This window comes from Hyla sarda, chromosome 1, assembly GCF_029499605.1.
Source record: "Hyla sarda isolate aHylSar1 chromosome 1, aHylSar1.hap1, whole genome shotgun sequence".
NCBI lineage: Eukaryota > Metazoa > Chordata > Amphibia > Anura > Hylidae > Hyla > Hyla sarda.
Genome location: NC_079189.1, coordinates 93,233,260 through 93,251,261, shown reverse-complemented (window position 1 = coordinate 93,251,261; position 18,002 = coordinate 93,233,260). Strand labels below are relative to the sequence as shown.

Sequence of the window (18,002 nt, the reverse complement as noted above, 5' to 3'; positions counted from 1 at the left end):
GTATAAAATGCTGAAAATTTTCTAATGAAAGCAATTGCAAAACCTATTGGTTTTTCATGCTTTACAATATATCAAACGTGTCTGTATCTGACAGTGCCCATTTAAACTAAATAACAAGCACCAGAATGCAGGAGAACTCTTGCTAAATAACTCCAGCCAAGTTCTCATTCCTTCAGAGCATTAACTATTCCCTATCCAGGTGGAATAGAAAACTACCGTGAACAAACTAGTGCGTGAATACACACCTACACAGAAAAATACAAAAACAAATAAACGGACGTTACACTGATCTACATTGATAAATCTCTTCCTATACCCAAACAGGGAGAGATCTTTCAATCAAGGCTAGTAGGGCAGGGAGAAGCCTCTGGGGACCATCCTGATGACTCTTAGTTAGGGCAGCATAAAAGTGAGGTGACAGGGTACTGTAGACCCAGAAAAGGTCAAGTTTATGTGTGCTTTTAAGACAGGTGGCCATGTGGCAGGCTAGCAATTCCCTTTGATTTTTTAAGAGATGTACAGCTGTATATGGGTGGGTGCCAAGTAAAATAATGTCAGAAGAACATTAAAAAAAATGTGTTTTTTAAACCGAATTCCTGCAGGCAAGCTTTATTAATGGTTGAACTGTTATGGTCCTTTGCTTTTACTATGTCTGCTAGAAAAGGAAATAGTGGAGTTGGCAACAAGTTGAGAGAAACTCTCCAAAACCATGCTTCTTCCGCTGTGGTATATACTTCCGAAATATGCTTGGAATATATAAGTATGTTCTATAATCCAAACAGCCAGCAGCAGGCTCGCAGCATGGAGAGCTCATACATATACAGCAGCTAATCTAACTCGCCTTAACACAAACACACCAAGAAATGAAACACCCCTCTTCCTGTCTTGGCTGAAATCACAGACACTGCTGGATTTCTATTTATTTTCCTTGTTAGGTCCAAACCTATTTAGTTTAGTAAAAATTCTGTAGTAATATAAAGTCATGTGTTATATGTGCTACTGTAGCTCTACTCCTTAACCCAGAGGTGAGATATTAAATATTCAATGGTGGCATTGTCTCCATAAATGCATGCACGTTACTTATAGAGGGCTGGAAACATAAAGACACGATTTCTACTGGCAGACTAAAGTGCTTACACTGCATAATCTAAAGATGTAGACATAACTTTTATTGTCTGGGATTTCTTTTTTCAACACAGCCCCACATTTTTTATATTTTTATTTTTAGCTATAAATTCCTAGGACCAACGGAGGCCAGTTGTTTCTGGCTACTTTTTGTCTGGAGCCAAGTGATCCACCCATTATTAATGGGCTGCACCTTACCACCCAGAAGAGATAGAAGAGACAATAACGTATTACTTTGTTATTGACCCTAAGGGTCTTAGGGTTTCTATGTGCCAGCCTTAGGTATCCGTCTTTCAGCCGAAGCCAGCAACAGATCCACCTCAAAAGCCCACCACTAGGCACAGATGCTGCTTTTACAGCCTACGACATGCTACAGATGCCCCCATTAGAGCCTGTGCAAGCCATAGACAGCCCTGCAGCAGCCCCCACTAGCCACTCATTTTAACATTACATCCCACTGCCAACAGATGCCCCCATTACAGCCCGTCATTATGCAAAGATGCCCACATTACAGCCCATCACTGGCTACAGATGCTAGCATTAGAGCCTATCACTACCCACAGATGCCCCCGTGACAGCCTTTGCCAGACACTGATGTTGTTTTGGCATAATAGGGCCTGGTAAATGGGGATTATCCATTTTTCTTCTTCATAATCTGCAATGACTGGGCTTCCCAAGTTCATTTCGATATGTATTTTGTGATTGTAAATTTTTGTGAAAATAATCAGTCAGGAAAAAATTCTTCCATTTTAAGGGAAAGGAAAATGTAGTTATAAATACAATAAAAAGGAAATGAAAGTATTTGGGTGTTGTATTTGTCTTTCAGAAATGGAATTCCCACACTTCATAGGATGGACCCTGTGGAGCACCATTGTGTATATGTTCTTAATTTCTACCCTGTGTTAACATTGCCTCATACCTTTATTAAACTGATAATAAAATGTAAGATAAGTACAATGAGAGACTCACATTGAAACTTTCCCACTGATAACCCGTGAAACTCCACCACAAGCATATGGAAGCACATACTCTCAGAAGAGGTGTATAACAACGCTTCAGACAAAGTAAGCAAACTGCTGTAGATAAAAAGAATAGCACACTGACTTGGAAAACTTTTTTTTTTTTTAAATCAACTGGTGCCAGAAAGTTAAACAGATTTGTAAATGAAAGGAAAAAGAGCCAGCACAGCAACCTAATACACAGGTGCCCGCTGCTGTGGCAAATACAAAATGTACAAAAAAGAAAGTTGCAACAGCATTCTAGGTCAAAAAATGGAGGCTCTTAGTGCACTTTTTGATCAACACTTTGATCAAAAAGTGCGCTAAGAGCCTTAATTTTTTGACCTAGAATGCTGTTGCAACTTTCTTTTTTGTACAGATTTGTAAATGACTTCTATTAAAAAAATCGTAATCCTTCCAGTACTTATTAGCTGCTGAATACTACAGAGGAAATGGTTTTCTTTTTGGTACACAGAGCTCTCTGATGACATCATGACCACAGTGCTCTCTGATGACATCTCTCTATATTTTAAAAACTGTCCAGAGTAGGAGAAAATCCCCATAGCAAACATTTGCTGCTCTGGACAGTTCCTAAAATGGACAGAGATGTCAGCAGAGAGCACTGTGGTCATGATGTCATCAGAGAGCTCTGTGTTCCAAAAAGAAAACCATTTCCTCTGTAGTTTACAGACCCTAAAAAGTACTGGAAAGATTAAGATTTTTTTATAGAAGTAATTTACAAATCTGTTTAACTTTCTGGCACCAGTTGATTAAAAAAAAAAAAAAAAGTTTTCCACGGGAGTACCCCTTTAAATGTATATGAGGGAGGATCAAAAAGTAAAGGCAAGATACATTTAATAGATTTAACAGTAGCAACTGAACATATCATTTTTCCACATAGTCCCTAAGCAAGACAATGCTTTTGTTTTATCGTTCAACTAGTTTCTGAGTTCCTGCAGGGAATTTTGATTCTCCGTCTCTCTATTTGAAAAAGTAAATAAATAGAAATATTTACTGGGGCTTAAAAACCTGAATTGGTGCGCACAGGGCCTTCATTGGGAGTTTCTGGGCCCCATACAGATGGCCTAGACCTCTCATCTAAAGGAGGACACAAGATGGTAGAGACTCTGGGGTGGGGAAGAAACAATCAAGGCTTGACAGGCTTTGTTTACCACAGAAGAAGTTGGGGTGTTCTTTTGCATGTATTTTCAGGATTTTTAGGATTGTACTGAAAGAGCAGTTTTCATCACAAGTAATATTTTTGTTTCTTTTTTTTTTTTTGTCTTCTTCAGTTTATTCCAAAATGTATGTACAAATTTGCTAATTATATCATTTATGGCCATGATAGAGAAGTTTTGGAAGGACCTTAGCCCAAACTTTCATTACTTTAAGATCTTTGTGCAAACCAGTGTTATTGATGTTCACCATTTCTGCCATTGTTTGACTACTGTCAACTTTAAAGGGGTACTCCGCCCCTGGCATCTTATCCCCTATCCAAAGCATAGGGGATAAGATGTTAGATCGCCGCGGTCCCACTGCTGGGGACCCCGGGGATCGCCGCTGCGGCACCCCGCTGTTATTACTGCACAGAGCGAGTTCGCTCTGTGCGTAATGACAGGCGATACAGGGGCCGGAGCAGCGTGACATCATGGCTCTGCCCCTCATGACATCACTGCCCGTCCCCTTAATGCAAGTCTATGGCAGGGGGCGTGACGACCACCATGCCCCCTTCCCATAGACTTGTATTGACGGGGGCGGGCCGTGACGTCACGAGGGGCGGAGCCGTGACGTAACGATGCTCCGGCCCCTGTATTGCCTGTCATTACGTGCAGAGCGATCTCGCTCTGCGCAGTAATGATAGCGGGGTGCAGCAGCAGCGATCCCCGGGGTCCCCAGCAGCGGTGATTTGACATCTTATCCCCTATCCTTTGGATAGGGGATAAGATGTCTAGGGGCGGAGTACCCCTTTAATTACTTTCATCAGTTTCTTGAACATTTTATACAGTTTTGGATGTGAATGTGCGTCTTGGCCATTTTTTACTTTCAACATCCTCTTGACCTTCCTTAACCCCTTAAGGACCCGGAGTTTTTCCGTTTTTGCATTTTCGTTTTTTTTCTCCTTTCCTTTAAAAAATCATAACTCTTTCAATTTTGCACCTAAAAATCCATATGATGGCTTATTTTTTGCGCCACCAATTCTACTTTATAATGACGTCAGTCATTTTACCCAAAAATCTATGGCGAAAAGGAAAAAAAAATCATTGTGAGACAAAATTGGGAAAAAAAAGCCATTTTGTAAATTTTGGGGGCTTCCGTTTCTACACAGTACATTTTTTGGAAAAAATTACACCTTCTCTTTATTCTGTAGGTCCATACGGTTAAAATGATGCCCTACTTATATAGGTTTGATTTTGTCGTACTTCTGGAACAAATCATAACCACATGCAGGAAAATGTATACGTTTAAAATTGTCATCTTCTGACCCCTATAACTTTTTTATTTTTACGCGTATGGGGCGGTATGAGGTATCATTTTCTGCGCCGTGATCTGAATTTTATAGCGATACCATTTTTGCATTGATAGGAATTATTATAAATTTTTTCCTGACATAAAAAGTGACCAAAAATGCACTATTTTGGACTTTTGAATTTTTTGGCGCATACGCCATTGACCGTGCGGTTTAATTAACTATATATCTTTATAATTCGGACATTTCCGCACACGGCGATACCGCATATGTTTATTTTTATTTACACTGTTTTTTTTTTTTTTATGTGAAAAGGGGGGTGATTCAAACTTTTATTAGGGGAGGAGTTAAATGATCTTTATTCACTTTTTTTTTCACTTTTGTTTTGCAGTATTATGGCTCCCATAGGGGGCTATAGCACTGCACACACTGATCTTTTACATTGATCAGTGGTTTCTCATAAGAAACCACTGATCGATGATTCTGCCGCTTGACTGCTCATGCCTGGATCTCAGACACTGAGCAGTCATTCGGCGATCGGACACCAGGAGGCAAGGTAGGAGACCCTCCTCGTGTCCTACAGCTGTTTGGGACGCCGCTATTTCGCCGCGACGATCCCGAACAACTCTCTGAGCTAACCGGCAGTGATATAGTTTCAATTTAGACACGGCGTTCAACTTTGAATGCTGCGTCTAAAGGGTTAATAGCGCGCAGCATTGCGATCAACGTGGCCCCACGTTATAGAACGGGAGCGGACTCAGGACGTACAGGTACGCCCTGGGTCCTTAACAGGTTAAAGGGGTTATCCACCATAAGGTGATTTTAGTACCTACCTGGCAGACAGTAATGGACATGCTTAGGAAGGATCTGTGCTTGTCTTGGGGCTAAATGGTTATGTAATGAGATAACCATAATACTGTGGCTAGCTTTTTGTGAACTGGTATTTCCTTTTTGAGTTTTCTTTTTGCCTACAAATCTCATCATTCTATTTTCCTCCCTCCCACACATCAGCCACCCCACCCATTGAAACATAAATGAGCTGCATCCATTCAAAAGACCTGTGGTTTTCAATTAGGGTACCTACAGCTGTTGCATTAGTTGCAGATTGATCTCTCTCTCACCAAGTAATCGCTCCACCCATTGAAGCAGACAGGTTCCCTATCATCAGCTGACTAGTGCAAGCTGGGAAAAATCTGAGACAACAGTTATTTTGTATGCTGGTAAAAATAAATATTAGAGTGAAAATCACAGAAGAATTGTGAGAAAACCATCACACACAGGTACAGACACTATATTATGAACTACACTAACTTTACAGTCCCTGTAGCATATTCAAATAAAAAAAATTCCTGGAATACCCCTTTAAATCTTTTGTGGCACTCAAACATCTGGAAAGAATCACTTGCCCGATTCCATTGCTCCAGTTTTTAAAGGGGTACTCCGGTGAAAACCTATCTTCTTTTGAATCAGCTGGTGGCAGAAAGTTAGACATATTTGTAAATTACTTCTATTAAAAAAATCTTAATCCTTCCTGTACTTATTAGCGGCTGAATACTACAGAGGAAATTCTTTTCTTTTTGGAATGCTCTCTGATGACATCACGAGCACAGTTCTCTCTGCTGACATTATAATAATAATAACGCTTTATTTATTGTTCTCCTTAGTGGGATTTGAACCCAAGTCCCCAGCGCTGCAAGGCAGCAGTGCTAACCACTGAGCCACCATGCTTCCCTTAGCATACATCTGCTATGCATCTGCTATGCATGGTTGCTAAAATGGACAGAGATGTCAGCAGAGAGCACTGTGCTCGTGATGTCATCAGTGTTCCAAAAAAAAAGGAATTTCCTATGTAGCATTCAGCAGCCAATAAGTACTGGAAGGACTGAGATTTTTTAATAGAAGTAATTTACAAATATGTTTAACTTTCTGTCACTGGTTGATTTAAAAGAAAAAAGGTTTTCACCGGAGTACCCCTTTAACTAATTGTTCTAAGAGAATTTGGCAAAATGTCGTCCAGTGGTTCAAGATAGCAACTGTGAACCCATTTTTTGCATTTATTCAAGTTTAGTTATTTCCTATAGTTTTCCTCCTAACTCCTTCTATGGTCAGTGCCATATAAAATTTCAAATGTAATTTTCTTAATAAAAAAAAAAAGGTGCTTTTATGAAAATCTTGAGACCTCCTAGGTATTAAACTCATCACCATGACAATAATTCTGTATGCATGATATTATATTCTTTTATACTATGTGGTATATTTTAGTATGTGAATTCAGGTAGAAAACAGACATGGCGCACATCTACAATCTTGCACAATGATCTAATTGCTTCTCAGCATAATATCAAAAACTAACAGGTTGTTAGTATATACGTTTTGATCAAAAAGTACAAAGCCCACTCGCCACGTCAAGGCCACCTATTTAGAGTGGGTCCCTAACGTCCCTAGCATAAAATGGCCTAGCACTGGGCGGTGACCACCACCGCCGCGACACCAGTGCCCACAGGGGGGAACGACCCACTGGCAGAGCGGCCCCAACGCCACTCAAACCAGTCCATGGGTCACACCTCCCCGCAGACACGGCGCCACGGCAGCAATGGACGCCGCACAGCACCACACCAGTGTGAACAGGACGTTACAGCACACGTACCATGCTCTCCCAGTCATGCTCTTTTAGTATGTGACCTGAGCAAACCCAGTGTCTAATGGGTGTTTTTGTTTTCCGTGCCAAGTCTTACTAGTCTGAAAGCTGAAGAAATATGAAGGAAAAATCACCTGCAGAATGCGGCACACTCCATCCAGACAAAGTCTCCTTTATAATGAAACAAATTGAGCTCTGCTGTACAATGTAATTTATCTGTCATAAGTAGAAAGCATAGTTTCTGGTGGTTGTTCCATATGTGGTAGGGTTTATAGGAAACATGCAAATTACAGAAAATGATTATTTTGGGGCGCTGTTCTATGTGAGTGCACAACTTGAGCAGCAAAACTATCATTTCATAGTTCCAAGAAGAGTCCCTCTGCCTCTATGGGGGTGTCAGCCTATTATCTGTTATTTTACGGCACAGGGTAATTCTATATGTGACATGAAAGGTAGGCATTTATTCTTCTGCGCGGCGATAGTTAATAAAATTTCATTCAAGCAATGTTGCGTGATTATATGTTTTGAGCAGAAAATAACATACCGGAATGGTAGGCATTTTTCTTCTTAGGGTATGTACAAATCTATTATCAGCAGTATGTTACTTGTATACATCATAATACCAGTAGAACCAACATAGTCTATTTGGTACAACATTTGGTTGGTTATGGTGACATATCCTTTTTATTTGTGGAACATAATGACATTGTAGACTACACTACCACTTTGGTAAAATACACTGGTATTCCAACTTATATGAGTAACGTAGAATAGATGTGAGTGTAATTTTATTCATTTAATTCATGGTAGAGATAAGCGAACTTACAGTAAATTCGATTCGTCATGAACTTCTCGGCTCGGCAGTTGATGACTTTTCCTGCATAAATTAGTTCAGCTTTCCGGTGCTCCGGTGGGCTGGAAAAGGTGGATACAGTCCTAGGAGACTCTTTCCTAGGAATGTGTCCACCTTTTCCAGCCCACCGAAGCACCTGAAAGCTGAACTAATTTACGCAGGAAAAGCCATCAACTGCCGAGCCGAGAAGTTCGTGACGAATCGAATTTACTGTAAGTTCACTCATCTCTAATTCATAGTCCATATTAGGGCTGGGCAGTATGACCAAATGTGTGTATCACGGTATTTTTGTAACTTTTGGCGGTTCCACGGTCCCCAAGAAGCAGGTGAGGCCGGTACCGGACCAACGGGAGGTGAGTTAAAGTTTATTTTGTTTATTTTTTGCAGCCCGGGCATAGGGATACAGCATAGGGATACCGCACAGTATAGAGCAGTGCTCTTCAACCTGTGGACCTCCAGATGTTGCAAAACTACAACTCCCAGCATGCCCGGACAGCCGTTGGCTGTCCGGGCATGCTGAGAGTTGTAGTTTTGCAACATCTGGAGGTCCGCAGGTTGAGGACCACTGGTATAGAGTGTCAGAAAAGTTGTTCTTTTCTGTCTGTCCACAGTGCTCTAATCTGACACCTCTGTCCATGTCAGGAACTGTCCAGAGCAGGAGCAAATCTCCATAGAAAACTTCTGCTCTGGACAGTACCTGACATGGACAGAGGTGTCAGATGAGAGCACTGTGGGCAGACAGAAAAGAACAACTCAACTTCCTCTGTAGTATAAAGGAGCTGATAAGTACTGGAAGGGTTAAGATTTTTTAATAGAAGTCAGCCAACGGCTGTCCGGGCATGCTGGGAGTTGTAGTTTTGCAACATCTGGAGGTCCGCAGGTTGAGGACCACTGGTATAGAGTGTCAGAAAAGTCAGAGTGTCAGAAAAGTTGTTCTTTTCTGTCTGTCCACAGTGCTCTCATCTGACACCTCTGTCCATGTCCGGAACTGTCCAGAGCAGGAGCAAATCTCCATAGAAAACTTCTCCTGCTCTGGACAGTTCCTGACATGGACAGAGGTGTCAGATGAGAGCACTGTGGACCGACAGAAAAGAACAACTCAACTTCCTCTGTAGTATAAAGGAGCTGATAAGTACTGGAAGGGTTAAGATTTTTTAATAGAAGTAATTTACAAATCTATTTAACTTTCTAGAGCCAGTTGATTTAAAAATATTGTTTTCCACCGGTGTACCCCTTTAAAGTCTAGGGAGTCATGTCAACCTACTCTTCATGTGAACTTAAAGGGTTTATCTATTTTTTTTTTGTTTTTTTTAACTTTTAATGTAGTTTATAATGGGACACAGGAAGCGCTATAGCCATCATTTAGTTTTATACAAATTAGGACATAGTGCTGTTTAGACAGATGTAGAGCTGCAGAGCGGTTTAGGTGCATTATATTTCTGTATAACTTAACAGCTGCAGCAATAAACAAAATATGTTGGTTATGGAAATTTGAGCACATGTTTTAAAGGAAGAGTATGTGTTGGCTGACAGCGTAAAATAACTACATAGTGACTTGTTTGAAAGACTAAGGGACTAACTTGGTCACTTACTGTCCACCCGATATATCTATAATAAATCACCAAATCCATCCATCTTGGACAAGCCTGGCTTAAATGGGTTATCCAGTTTTTTCTCAACATTATACTATGGTGCCTATGATGGCTAGTTATGTCTTTAGTGCGTTACTTGCCTTCCATGTGTGGGGTGGATCGACCCCCTTTTTTTGTGATTCCATGGTTCCCCCAGGATTTAGCTTTCCTCCGGTCTGTGTATGATTGTTGTCTCTAGCCTTTCCTGGGATCCTGTTTGTCTTGAGACAACAGCTGATCACAGGGGGCTTGGCCTTTCTTGTCTTCCTTGACTAGCCAGCTCCTTGATGACGTGTACGGCCCAGCTGTACATGCCACTGCAGAGACGTTCAATGCCTTCCTCTGCTGTCATGTGATCTCAGCAGTCTGCCTACAGCAGGGGAGGCATTTAACGGCGGCACAGGGGGCTGGCTTGTCAGGGAAGAGTAGAAGAAGCCAAGCCCCCTGTGACCAGCTGTTGTCTCAAGACGAGCAGGAACCTGGGAAAGACTTGAGACAACAGTCATACATAGACTGGAGGAAAGCTAAACCTTGGAGGAACATGGAATCATAGAAAAGGGGTTGATCCACACATGGAAGGCAAGTAACGCACTAAACACATAACTTGCCATCACAGGCATAGTAAAAATAGAGAAAACCTGGATAATCCCTTTAAGCCAGGCTTGTTCATGATGGGTTTTTGGTGATTCATTATATAAATTTAGGGTGGACCGCTTACATTAAGTGACCATTGTTAGTCCCTCAGTCTTTAAAAAAAAGTCACAATGTAGTTATTTTCTGCTGTCAGCCAACACATACTCTTTCTTTGTAACATATGCTTAAATTTCCGTAAGCAACACATTTTGTTTATTTCTGCAGCTGGTAAGTTATCCGGAAATATAATGCCCCTAAACAGCTCTGCATCTGTCTAAACAGTGCTGTGTCCTGATTTGTATATAACAAAATGAGGGTTATAGTGCTTCCTGCGTCCTCTTATAAACTACATAAGGCGGTTTCTATTGGGTAGAGCGAAACCACTTAATGCAAAGATTACGTTTTTACATGTCTAATGCATTAGGCAGAGTTCTATGTACTAGTAGTGTTTTTTCAAAGCTTATTGACATTGTGTTTTAAAACGGCGTGTCATAATGGGGGCTTGGAGCATTCTTGAGCAGTGGTTTAATTGTGTAAGACACACACCTGGCTCAACACGCATAGGCTGCAGCGTATTGAAATCATACTATGCCGTTGTAGGTCACGCTACCAGGCCCGGCTATAACTGTGTGTGTTTTGGCAATGATTCAATCAAACCAAGTCTGTCTCACGCGACCCTCCCTCCGGTCTTGAGAATTCAGTGTTTCAATATGAATCCTATAAGAACTATTACTGGCTTTAAGTAGCACATTTTCAGTTTTTTTTTGCTTGCAGTGCCAGATAGTCTAGAGAGAGACATTTACAACAGGGTGTGGCTGTCTTTCATCACCTTGTAGCTTTTAAGTTGAGGACTTTGATTTCTTTAAAAGCTAAAATTCAGCTGAGGATTTGTACTTAGATTTATAAGCCACGTCTGGGCTATGGGCCGATTTAGCAACAAATCAAACGGCAAAACAATCCTTTCAGTATTCATTTTTCCCCTCGTGCTTTATTACATCTCCAGCACTAAGCAAGTTTCCGACAGACGTTTCTTCCTTTCTGGTTACATTAACAGCCGCGTTATGGGTTTAATTTAAATTCTTCACCAGTGTAATGTCCAGACTGTACATTCTGTACTTTGATGCGCCCATGTGCAGGCAGTTGCACAGTCCAGACCATTCTTACACTGGACACGTTTTACGAGAAGATGGTCACATGAAATGTTCTGTCGTGCTCCTTATTGTTCTCTATCTGCAATTCCCAAGGCTATCCAACAGCACTAGTAAAAGATGCTTACATAATAACTTAGCTACTTTAACTGCAAGCAAATTTCATAACTTTAGACATAATGACAAAAACGTAAGTGGTCCAGTCTTAAACAGGGCATATGACGTGGTCTGGTTTCACAATAAAATGTATCTTCTGCCCCCTAACATGTTAACATGGACACTGAGGCTGCTGGGGGAGTGGTAATTGCCATATTGTCATGGTGTAAAAATATTACTTGCATATGGACCTGATTATATAGTTTTAAGAATATGTGCTATTATTTGAAACCAGATCTAAAATTGTGTAATTGAAATCAATGGCCCTGATTTACTAGGAGTGAAGTATAGTTTTCTTTGTGGGTTTTAATTCCCTACAATTTTTTCCCACTGTATTTACTAAGGTTTCCCTAAATTTTGCTTTTTTTTTTTACACATGCTCTGATCTTTAGGGTACTGTGGCCACTTCCCTTTTTCGGGTTTTCTCACAAAAATGGAGAGTTACCGTATTTTTCGCCCTATAGGACGCACCGGCGTATAAGACGACCACTGCATAGGAGGTAATACTCACGTGTCCCCGCCGCTCCGGACCAGTCACCGCTGCCCTGGATGTCGCTCCATCGCTGTCGCCGTGTCCCCGTCGCTCCGGAATGTCTCTGCTGCCGTCCGGGTATCCTCACTCTCCGCCGCCATCATCACGTCGTTACGCACGCTGACGCGTGTACGCGACGACGTGATGACGAGGAAGGAGAGCGCCGGCCATACAGGGGATCCCTGAACGGAGAAGACACCGAGGAGGCAGTTAAGGTCCCTCCCGGTGTCCTGTAAGCACTAACCCGGCTATTCAGTCGGGCTGTTCGGGACCGCCGCGGTGAAATCGTGGCGGTCCCGAACAGCCCGACTGAACAGCCCGACTGAACAGCCTGACTGAACAGCCGGGTTAGTGTCACTTTCCCTTCAGACGCGGCGGTCAGCTTTGATCACCGCGTCTGAAGGGTTAATACAGGGCATCACCGCGATCGGTGATGTCCTGTATTAGCTGCGGGTCCCGGCCGTTGATGGCCGCAGGGACCGCAGCGATGGGAGTGTATTCGCCGTATAAGACGCACCGACTTTTTCCCCCCAGTTTTGGGGAAGAAAAAGTGCGTCTTATACGGCGAAAAATACAGTAGATGGGTTTTCTTTTTTCAGTTGCCATGCAAATTCTGGCACAGACAGAATTTCGGGCCTAATGCACCAGAATCTGGCGCACAACCCGACTAAACATTTCAGGATTACAATAGTAAATCAGGGCCAATGTGTTATAAAAAACATAATTCTACAATACAGGGCTGCCCAATTTCTTTGTTGTGGTAGCACTTTTGGTACTTTATTATACAACATATTCCACTGCACATCAGGTACATATATTCACTATTGAATGCTCATGGAGTGAAATTTACAACATAACAGGTTGTCGCCAACATTTTGATCCAACCTGGATCTTTTTTGTTTTTTGTTTTTTCAGCTCATTTTATTGTACAATAATAAAAAAAAAAAAACATTCTTGTACATGAACAGTGAGCATCATTAGCATTTGTATACATGGGGCAGACCACATTGTCAGCAATAGGATAAGCAATCCCCTAGGGATGGGGACAAATAAAGCAAAACAAACATAAACCTCCACACGCAAAGAGGACAGTAAGTCAGTTGAAGGGAAAAAAACCAAAAAGAAGAAATACTAATAGAAAAACACAAAGAGAATCAAATATGCAATAAGTGTCTCCTCAAAGCTGGCAATAGAGCATTACGTAGAACAAGATATCTATTAGTGGTATAGTTAGGGATGAGTAACACCATGTGCCCCGAGGTTTTATTAAATTTGGTTCAGATACTCATATGTAAAAGTAGTGTTTACCAATTTCTTCCATTGAGAAAGAGTTGGGATATTAGCTCATTATCTGTCCACTGCCCTGTATCTAAAAGGCCCAAAGGCAACCCATGGTTCCAGTAACACTGGACAACTAAGTAAAGTGGATAAAAATTGTACAACTTCACACCCAAAAAGTTTTGAATGTGGGAGCAGGACCAGATTATGTGCATACAGTTGGATTGTGAAACCCTACATTTATGAGATTCTGGTATCGGACATCTCTTAAAGGGGTTCTCCACTGCTTTAACCTTCTTTGGCCAGTTAGTTAGTACTGTGGCTATATGTCATTAACGCTTTCTTTCCTGTTGCTAACGCTACTATATGTTTATTTTTTTTACCTTTTTTAACAGACCCGGAAGCTGGTTAATTCCTTAGTTTGCTGGCTTGCCTCGACCACTTTTTTTTTTTCTCCCGCCGCCATCTTGCCATCGATACGTCACCCTGCAGGGTGTTGTGTGGGAGGCCGGCCTGACCCTCGCTCCGTTCGTGCCCGCCGTCATAAGTGCGCACCTCCTTACTTTCAGCTTCTTCTAAGCTGATTGCTGATTGGGCTGCTTGTGGCGAATCGGCTCCGGTGATTGGCGCATGCGCAGTTCGTCCTCGATCGTGAGGGTCATCTGCGCATGTGCCATTGTGATGTCAGCCTCGGCCTGACGCGCTGGGGGATTGTTAATACTAACCTTGCCAGAGGGGAGGCCCTAAGCGCTGGACAGCTCCCGAAGGTTTGCTATGGGCTCTCTGGCAGATGTTCGCGCCGCATGTGATCCTAATTTTTCATATCTGTTTTACTGCAGGTGTTTTAGGGATTGGACTATTTAAGGGGAACATGTGCTGCAATAAACCTCTTTTCTCTGGTCATGGTGTCAGTGTGTATGCTGCATTTTTCCCTTGTCTATAGTGTTTTGGCAAGTTAATTTATTCCTGGTATTTTGGGTAAGTTTGTGGTGTTTTTTTGGCAGATTTTGAAATATCCTATTTAAATAGTGCGATCCCTAAAACACCTGCAGTAAAACAGATATGAAAAATCAGGATCACATGCGGCACGAACATCTGCCAGAGAGCCCATCGCAAACCTTCGGGAGCTGTCCAGCGCTCAGGGACTCCCCTCTGGCAAGGTTAGTGTTAACAATCTGCCAGCGCATCAGGCCCGAGGCTGACATCACAATGACACATGCGCAGATGACCCTCAGGATCGAGGACGAACTGCGCATGCGCCAATCACCGGAGCCGATTCGCCGCAAGCAGCCCAATCAGCATTCAGCTTAGAAGAAGCTGAAAGTAAGGAGGTGCTCTCTTTTGACGGCAGAATATTCATTAGTGCGGGAGGCGGGCACGAACGGAGCGAGGGGCAGGCCGGCCTCCCACACAACACCCTGCAGGGTGACGTATCGATGGCAAGATGGCGGCGGGAGAAAAAAAAAAGTGGTTGAGGCAAGCCAGCAAACTAAGGAATTAACCAGCTTTCGGGTCTGTTAAAAAAGGTAAAAAAACAAAACAAAAACACATATAGTAGCGTTAGCAACAGGAAAGAAAGCGTTAATGACATATAGCCACAGTACTAACTAACTGGCCAAAGAAGGTTAAAGCAGTGGAGAACCCCTTTAATGCTAAATAAACACATTGTTGTTAGATAGCATTGGTGGAAAATAATTCATTATTAAAAGCAGGTAGCAGAGACATATGCTAAGATAATGTCTCACCCCATTCCTCATCCAACAGAGCAAGAAGAAGCTCTTTCCACTTAGCCTCTACTGACAATGAGTCCTGTTTCATCTTAGGCCCAAAAAGAACGTGTATAGGGCTGAGATAATCCCTCTCAAAACCTTGTGACTTATAGATTCCTGATGAGGGGGAAGTAGGGGAATGGCCAAGAGTAAGTAGGAAACTGCATTTGAAAGCATTTCTTAGCTAAAGAAATTTGTTAAATTATTCCCTGGGTATGCCTGTAGAGTCCTGGAAATGTTGGGGAATTGTTGAGTGAAAAGCCTGATCTTCATGTACATCTGAAACAGTGCACACACCATATTGTATGTAGAACGGCAGATCCAAATCATGTGAGAGGCGTCATGCCACAAGGACATATCAAGCATAACACCCAATTAATTCATAAGATGCTTAGCCACTACCCATACTTGAGAAGCTAATCTATAGAGAGGCAATCAAGAAATTGTCTGACTCCTTTTACCCTCTTGAACAGGCCAGAGTTGACTAAGACCTAAATAATAGGCTAAGCGATGCTTTTCATTCAACAGTGCCCCTGTCTATGTCCAGAAAGCCAAGTAGCGGAGCTGATCAGCCAAATAGTAGACATGGACGTAAGGCAATGACACACCACCGTACATTTTAGAGCGTTGCAATGTGGGCAATCTGAACTTTGATCTATTCTGACCCAAAACAAAAACTAGGCAACAACTAATTTAGCTGTTTGAAAAACAATGAAGATACCGGTGAGGAATAGTTACATAGTTACATAGTTAGTACGGTCGAAAAAAGACATATGTCCATCAAGTTCAACCAGGGAATTAAGGGGTAGGGGTGTGGCGCGATATTGGGGAAGGGATGAGATTTTATATTTCTTCATAAGCATTAATCTTATTTTGTGATCAAGTAGAGAAAGACATTTGGGAAGAAGGGAGAATTATCATCTATAACAAGTTAATTCGGCCTGCAACTGCCAATGTAGGGCAGCCCAGATTTTGAACTTGTCTCTAACATAGGAGAGCAAGGAAAAATTATTAGATTGGTAATCCTCCCCAAATTTATGGTTAACATATACAGTCAGGTCCATAAATATTGGGACATCAATTCTAACATTTTTGGGTCTATACACCACCACAATGGATATGAAATGAAACTAACAAGATGAGCTTTAACTGCAGATTGTCAGCTTTAATTTGAGGTTATTTACATCCAAATCAGGTGAACGGTGTAGGAATTACAACAGTTTGCATATGTGTTTCTCATTTGTTAAGGGATCAAAAGTAATGGGACAGAATAATAATCATAAATAAAACTTTCACTTTTTAATACTGGTTGCAAATCCTTTGCAGTCAATTACAGCCTGAAGTCTGGAACGCATAAACATCACCAGACATTGCTGGGTTTCATGTCTGGTGATGCTCTGCCGCCTCTACTGCAACTGTCTTAAGTTCCTGCTTTTTCTCGCGGCATTTTCCCTTCAGTTTTGTCTTCAGCAAATTAAATGCATGCTCAATCAGATTCAGGTCAGGCGATTGACTTGGCCATTGCATAACATTCCATTTCTTTCCCTTAAAAAAACCTCTTTGGTTGCTTTTTCAGTATGCTTTGGGTCATTGTCCATCTGCACTGTAAAGCGCTGTCCAATGAGTTCTGAAGCATTTTGCTGAATATGAGCAGATAATATTGCCCGAAACACTTCAGAATTCATCCTGCTGCTTTTGTCAGCAGTCACATCATCAATATATACAACAGAAGCAGTTCCATTGGCAGCCAGACATGCCCACTATGCCATGACACTACCACCACCATGCTTCACTGATGAGGTGTTATGCTTAGGATCATGTTCCTTTCCTTCTCCATACTCTTCTCTTCCCATCACTCTGGTATAAGTTGATCTTGGTCTCATCTGTCCATAGGATGTTGTTCCAGAACTGTGAAGGCTTTTATAGATGTCATTTGGCAAACTCTAATCTGGTCTTCCTGTTTTTGAGGCTCACCAATGGTTTACATCTTGTGAGGAACCCTCAGTATTCACTCTGGTGAAGTCTTCTCTTGATTGTTGACTTTTGACACACATACACCTACCTCCTGGAGAGTGTTCTTCATCTGGCCAACTGTTGTGAAGGGTGTTTTCTTCACCAGGGAAATAATTCTTCGGTCATCCACCACAGTTTTTTTCCTTGGTCTTCCTGTTCTTTTGGTGTTGCTGAGCTCACCGATGCGTTCCTTCTTTTTAAGAATATTCCAAACAGTTGTTTTGGCCATCTCTCTGATGGGTTTGTTTTTGTTTTTTTCAGCCTAATGATGGCTTATTTCACTGATAGTGACAGCCCTTTTGATCTCATCTTGAGAGTTGACAGCAACAGATTCCAAATGCAAATAGCACACTTGAAATTAACTCTGGATCTGCCTATACGAGCCACACTCTAATGGGCCCTTATCAGGTTTAAGCAATACCACTCATAAAATGATTCAGATAGAACCCCTTTATGAATTGACAAGAAGCAAGGCACCAAATGGTCAATATATTGATGTTCTAACTCAACAGGTAGGCTATCGGGACTGAGCAATTTTCCTCTTGCCAAGTCGCATACTGCCTCCAAAACCTCCTCCATTGTGAAATCTGCATCAAGCAGGCCAAAGATAATCTCAGGAAACAAGTCCAGGTAGTCACTCATTGCATCATGTGGAAAGGCATCCCCAGTAGAATACAGGTCAGAAACTAACAATATGGGTAACAATAGTGACTTTTTGGGTAAGCACTGTGCCATCAGACTCCCCATTACGTAAAATTGCA

General features: G+C 41.9%; 1 protein-coding gene across 3 annotated transcripts in view; it reads left to right on the top strand.

The window, feature by feature from the left end:
• Window positions 1–18,002, top strand: part of SCFD2 (sec1 family domain containing 2) — a 555,742-nt gene that overhangs the window by 445,582 nt on the left and 92,158 nt on the right. Inside the window, exon 6 of one of the 3 annotated variants that reach the window (XM_056558019.1) lies at window positions 17,754–17,903. The exons of the other annotated variants lie outside the window; for them this stretch is intronic. Within the exon in view, the coding sequence (XP_056413994.1) occupies window positions 17,754–17,875 (122 nt within the window). The 3' untranslated portion in view covers window positions 17,876–17,903. Of the gene's footprint in view, window positions 1–17,753; window positions 17,904–18,002 lie in introns of those variants that run through there. 3 annotated transcript variants of the gene reach the window in all.